This window comes from Bubalus bubalis, chromosome 11, assembly GCF_019923935.1.
Source record: "Bubalus bubalis isolate 160015118507 breed Murrah chromosome 11, NDDB_SH_1, whole genome shotgun sequence".
Classification (NCBI taxonomy): Eukaryota; Metazoa; Chordata; class Mammalia; order Artiodactyla; family Bovidae; genus Bubalus; species Bubalus bubalis.
In genome coordinates, this window is record NC_059167.1 from 75,591,856 (window position 1) to 75,598,516 (window position 6,661).

The 6,661-nt window shown below is 35.3% G+C and overlaps 1 protein-coding gene across 1 annotated transcript; it reads left to right on the plus strand.

Annotated features, from left to right (window-relative positions):
• Window positions 1-948, plus strand: LOC112588012 (olfactory receptor 4F3/4F16/4F29). The gene has a single exon (XM_025296527.2). It carries the CDS (start codon window positions 10-12, stop codon window positions 946-948), a length of 939 nt encoding a protein of 312 aa, XP_025152312.2. The 5' UTR covers window positions 1-9.
• The last annotated feature ends 5,713 nt before the right edge of the window (window positions 949-6,661 follow it).

The window sequence follows — 6,661 nt, forward strand, 5'->3', positions numbered from 1 at the left end:
GCTAGATTGATGGATGGAGGGAATCACTCGGTGGTGTCTGAGTTTGTGTTTCTGGGACTCACTTATTCATGGGAGTTCCAGCTGCTCCTCCTGGTGTTCTCCTCTGTGCTCTATGTGGCAAGCATGGCTGGGAACATCCTCATTGTGTTTTCTGTGACTACTGATCCTCACTTACATTCCCCCATGTATTTCCTACTGGCCAGCCTCTCCTTCATTGACTTGGGAGCCTGCTCTGTCACTTCTCCCAAGATGATCTATGACCTTTTCAGAAAATGTAAAGTCATTTCTTTTGGAGGCTGCATTGCTCAGATCTTCTTCATCCATGTCATTGGTGGGGTGGAGATGGTGCTGCTCATAGCCATGGCCTTTGACAGATATGTTGCCATATGTAAGCCTCTCCACTATCTGAGCATCATGAGCCCGAGGATGTGCATTTTGTTTCTGGCTGCTGCCTGGGCCCTTGGTGTCAGCCACTCACTGTTCCAGCTAGCATTTATTGTTAATTTGCCCTTCTGTGGTCCGAATGTATTGGACAGCTTTTACTGTGATCTTCCTCGGCTCCTCAGACTGGCCTGTACAGATACTTACAGACTTCAGTTCATGGTCACTGTCAACAGTGGGTTTATCTGTGTTAGTTCCTTCTTTATACTCCTCATCTCCTATATGTTCATCCTGTTAACTGTTTGGAAACGGTCCTCAGGTGGTTCATCCAAGGCCCTCTCCACTTTGTCAGCTCACATCACTGTGGTTATTTTGTTCTTTGGTCCAACCATGTTTGTCTATACATGGCCGCACCCCAATTCCCAAATGGACAAGTTTCTTGCTCTTTTTGATACGGTTCTCACTCCTTTCTTGAATCCAGTTATTTACACATTCAGGAATAAAGAAATGAAAGCAGCAATGAAGAGAGTATGCAAACAGCTAGTGATTTATGGGACGATTTCATAAATGATGTGATGAAGTCTTCTCACCAACCATAAGGTAGCTTTATGCTTCTGTCTTTGGTATTTGTGATCAGGAATTTGAAGCATCAGATTTTGCTTTGAGTGCTGTCAGATCTGTAACTTATTTCTAAATGATAAATATATTTATTCCTGTGAGCCATTAAACACTGTACCTCTGTATCTATGTAAGTCCAATTTAATTACTTTCAGCAGTGTTTTCAGTTTTTGGTGAATAAGACTTGCATATCTTATTTTGAGATTCATCCTAAAATTTCCATATTTTTGATATGGTTATAAATTGTACTGTTGGGGTTTAATGTAGAATTGTTTGTTGTTAATATATAGAAACACAACAGACTTTTGTTTATTAACATTATGTCCTGCACATTTACAAAACATTACTTCTACTACTTTTTTACAGATTAAGCAGGATTTTCTTCATACATGAGAATTTCATTGGCAAATAAAGACATTTTTCATCTTTTATTCTGGTGTGGATTTAATTTATTCATTTTTGTTGCCTTATTTCACTTAGCAAAGTCAAATGGTACAGTGTTAAATAGAAGTGGTTGCATTGGACATCAATAACTTGTTCTTACTCTTTTGAAAAAAGCATTAAGTCTTTCATCAATTAAAGATGATGCCAGTTGTAGGTTTTTAGATGCCCTGTTGATATGATTTTTTCTTAAAAATATTTTATAGAATTTACCCAATGAAGTCATTTGGGCTAGGAGGTTTCTTTGCAAAATGTTTTCAACTAGAAATTTGATTTTTGGTAGTTTTTGTCTTCTAAGAAACTTTTACATTCATCTGTGTTTTCAGATTTTTTTGAAATAAGTTCTTTGTAATATTTCCTTACTATCTAATTAATATATCTATAAGATTTGCAATGTTTTTCTCTCTTACTGTATATATTGGTAGCTTGTATCTTTATTCTTTTTTAAAAAAAATGTTTTCTAAATTGTGTTTCCTCTTTTTTATCTTATCAGCATGGCTAGAAGTTATTCAGCTTTCTTGATGTTCTCCCATTTTATTTTCATTGATTTTTCTCTATTGTTTTGTTTTCCCTTTTATTAATTTTTATTTTTATTCTTTATATTCTCCTTTATTTTTCTAATTTAGAGGGAAACCATAGTCATTCATAATGAGACCTTTCTTCTTTTCTAATACAAGATTTTAATTATCTTAATTTCCCTCTAAGCCACTGCTTTAACTGTTTCACATAATTTTTTTTTACATATCTTGTTTCCTGTCATTCAGTTCAGAATACTTTCTAATTTTTATTTTTGCATTTTTTTAAATTTTATTTTTAAACTTTACAATATTGTATTGGTTTTGCCAAATATTGAAATGAATACACCACAGGTATACATGTGTTCCCCATCCTGAACCTTCCTCCCTTCTCCCTCCCCATACCATCCCTCTGGGTCATCCCAGTGTACCAGCCCCAAGCATCCAGTAACCCTAATTTTTAATTTGAAACACATTAGTTATAATTTCCATGGAAAATTTCCAGATATCATTCCATTATTGAGTTTAATTTATTTGCCTTTTAATCAGTAACCTAGTTTGCAGGATATGAATATTTTTAAATTTGTGGAGACTTGTCTTATGGTGCATAAGACAGCAGGTTCCTATCTTTCCTCATATTGAGTGCTGAACAACCTACAGAGCCTGGTCTACTGGGACAGCTCAGAACCTAAGAAAGGGGAGGACATTCAGTTACAGCTAGTGCTGCCCTGTGAGACTGGGGATAAACACAGAACTGAACTTTTTACTCCAGGAAGGAGGAAAGGAAGCAAAGGGAGCCTAATTCTTAGAAATTCAGAGTGTCTTCTGGGTGAAGCGAACAACAGAGGATGAGATGGTTGGATGGCATCGCCAACTCAATGGACATTGAGTAAACTCCAGGAGTTGGTGATGGACAGGGAGGCCTGGCATGCTGCAGTCCATGGGGTCACAAAGAGTTGTACACGACTGAGTGTACTGAACTGAACTGAATTATCTATTTTGCTCATGCTAAGTGCTAAGATATTGGAAGAGCTCAGTCTTGTGGACCAGCTAATAAGAAAGAAAAGGGGTGAATGTCCTCCAACAGCTGGCATTGTTCTGTGAAATTGGGAAAAAAACAGAAAGCTGTGGCTTTTCCTCCAGGGAACTAGGCAGGAAATAATGGGAACGTTGTCCTCAAAAATGTTAAAGCACACACTCCAAGGAATTGGTCTCTATCTTCATATTGAGTGCTTCTGACTCTATGGGCTAGTTGAAACAAGCCCATAAAGCCTGGGAGAGAAAGCTGCTTCTTCAAATGATTAAATAACAAAGTGAATCTACAAGGAAACATAAAGAATCATGATTCAAGGAAGAAAACAAACTTCTAACTCATTTAAAAGAAATGGATATTTGTGAATTGCTGACAAATAATTCAAAATAATCATCCTAAATAAACTCAGTGAACTCCAAGATAACATGGTAGACAACCAAATGAAATTGAGAAAGCAATACTTAAATAGAATATCAACAGAGATAGATGTAATAGAGAAAAGGACCAAACAGAAATACTGGTGCTAAAGAATACAGTAACTAAATGGAAAAATTCCTAGAGAGGTTCAAACTCAGGTTTGATCAAGCGGAGAAAAGAATAAATTTGAAAATAGATCATTTGAACTTATTCTGACAGAGAAACAAAAATTAAAAGATAAAAAGAGTGAAGAAGGCCAAATGAGACTATGAGACTACATCAGAAGAAGCAATATAACATTGTGAGATACCCAGCAGGAGTAGAAAGAAGAAGGGACAGAAAGCATATTTAAATAAATAATGGCTGAAAACTTGCCAAATGCATGGAAGAAAATGGACATCCAGAATCATGGGACCCAAAGGGATACAAATAGGTTAAAAGTAAAAAGATTTACACTAAGGTTTACATTAGAAGCATCTTGTTAAATGTCAAGGACAAAAAGAGAACTTTGAAAGCAGAATTCTGAGCATGGCTTATTTCAATCAAGGAAGCCTCCATAGGACTGTCGATGGATTTTTCAGTAGAACATTTGCAGGCAAGGAGAAAATGGATGAGTATATTCCAGGCTCTAAAAATTAAAACTGCCAAATGAAAATACTACACTTGATAAAGCTGTCCTTCAAAAATGAAGAGATAGACTATCTCAGATAAAACAAAGTAGAGAGTTCATCATCACTAGATTTGCCTTACAAGAAATGCTAAAGAGAGTTCCTTAAGGTGAAACAAAGGAATTATTTAGCAAGATGAAAAAAGTGAAAGTGTAAAACTCACTGGTAAAAGTAAATATATAGTCAAGTACAGAATATGCTAATACTGTAATGAAAGTGAAAGTGAAGTTGTTCAGTTGTGTCTGACTCTTTGTGACCCCATGGACTGTAGCGCACCAGGCTCCTCCGTCCAGGGGATTCTCCAGGCAAGAATACTGGAGTGGGTTGCCATTTCTTCTCCCAGGGATCTTCTTGACCCAGGGATCGAACCCAGGTCTCCTGCATTGCAGGCAGACACTTTAACCTCTGAACCACCAGGGAAGCCCTAATACTGTAATGGTGATGCATAAATAATTTTCAACTCTATCATAAAAATTAAAAGGTAAAAGCAATAAATATAACTAACTATAGTAACTTAATGGATACTCTTAATATAAAAAGATTCGTGAAACTGATAACATAAAGTGTGTCAGATGGAAGGTGGAAGTAAAAATGAAGAACTTTTGTATGTAATCAAAGTTGTCATCAACTTAAAATAGACTGTTACAACTGTAAGATGTATTTTGAAAGTCTCATAGTGGTGGTTTAGTGGCTCAGTCATGTCCAACTCTTTGTGACCCCATGGACTATAGCCTGCTAGGCTCCTCTGTCCATGGGATTTTCCAGGCAAGATTATCGGAGTGGGTTGCCATTTCCTTCTCCAAAGCCTCATAGTAAACAGAGATTAAAAAAAAAAAAAAAAAAAACTGTAGTGGATACACAAAGTATGAAGAGAAAAGAATCAAAGCACACTGCTACAAAAGAGATCAAATCACAAAAGAGCATAGTAGGAGAAGAGGAAGCAGAGGAACTACAAAACAGTCAGAAAAAATGAAAAAAAGGCAATAATAACTTCTTGTTCATGTGTGTTCATTCACTTCAGTCATGTCTGACTCTTTGCAACCCTATGAACCATAGCCCACCAGTCTCCTCTGTCTATGGGATTCTCCAGGCAAGAATTCTGGAGTGGGCTGCCATTTTCCCCTCCAGAAGATCTTCCCGACCCATAGATTGAACCCACAGATTGAACTCCTGTATCTCCTGCATTGCAGGCAGATTCTTTACTACTGAGCCGCCAGGGAAGCCCTAATAAATCCTCACTTAGCTACAACTACTTCATATGTAAATGGATTAAATGCTTCAGTTAAAAGATATAGAGTGACTGAATGGATATAAAACAAGATACAACTCTGTGCTGTTATAGGTGACTCATTTGAGCTTTGAGGACACAACATAGGTTGAAAGTGAGGAGTGGAAAAACATAGTCCTTAAAAGTATAACCAAAACATCACAGGAGGGGGCTAATATTATATCAGACACAATAGACTTAAAATTTTAAAAAACTCACAATAAAGAAGGCTGTTATATTATAATTAAGGAGTCAGTTCATTAAGAGGATATAATAAATATAGTTCTATATGTATCCTACATCAGAAAACCTAGAAGTATATGGCATATATAGAAAGATCTGAAGGGGAAAATAGCAATAGAATAATAGTATGGATCTTCAATATCCCACTCTCAACAATGGATGGATCATTCAGATATAAATCAATAAGGAAATAACGGAGTTGCACAATACCATAGAACAAATGGACTTAACAGACATATACAGAGAATTTCATTCAACAATAGCAGAGTATACATTCTTCTTAAGTGCAAACAGGACATTCTCCAGGACAGATCATATATTAGCCTTCAAAACAATTTTTAGAAATTTTAATAGTATTGAATTTGCTTCAAGTATGCTTTCTGACAAAAATAGTATGAAACTTTCAATAAAAGAAGGAAAATTCCCACAAATATATGACAATTAAACAACACCATCCTAAACAACCAATAGGTCAAAGAAATAATCAAAAGGGAAATAAAGTCATAAGCTGAGACCAAAGAAAAAGGAAAAAAGACATTCAACATGCCAAAACTTATAAATTGCAACATAAGCAGTTCTAAGAAGGAATTTATATGATAAACGCCTACCTTGAAAAAAGAAAAATCTCAAATCACAATTTAACTTTACGCCTTGAGGAATTATAAAAAAAGAACAAACTAAGTGTAAAGTTAGCACAAAGAAGGAAATAACAAAAATGAGTGGAAATAAGTGAATTAGAGAACAGAAAAATAATAGAAAAAATCAAACAAATTAAGAGCTAGTTCTTTTTCAAAAAAGATTAGCAAAATTGACAAGGCTTTAGCTAGAATTACCAAGAAAAAGAGAGGGGGCTCAAACAAATAAAATTATAAATGAAAATTAGACATTACAAATGATACCACAGAAATACAAAGGATCTTAATTATTACTATGATAAGATATATGCCAACGAATTGCATAACCTACAAAAAATGGATAAATTCCTAGAAACATATAACCTATCAAGAATGAATCATGTAGAGATAAAAATCTGAACAGATTAATGAGTCAGAAGATTAAATCAACAATTAAAAATTTT

What these genes read in the sequence shown, in the direction of transcription:
- LOC112588012 (XM_025296527.2), top strand. Translation starts at nt 10, where the DNA reads ATGGATGGAGGGAATCACTCGGTGGTGTCTGAGTTTGTGTTTCTGGGA.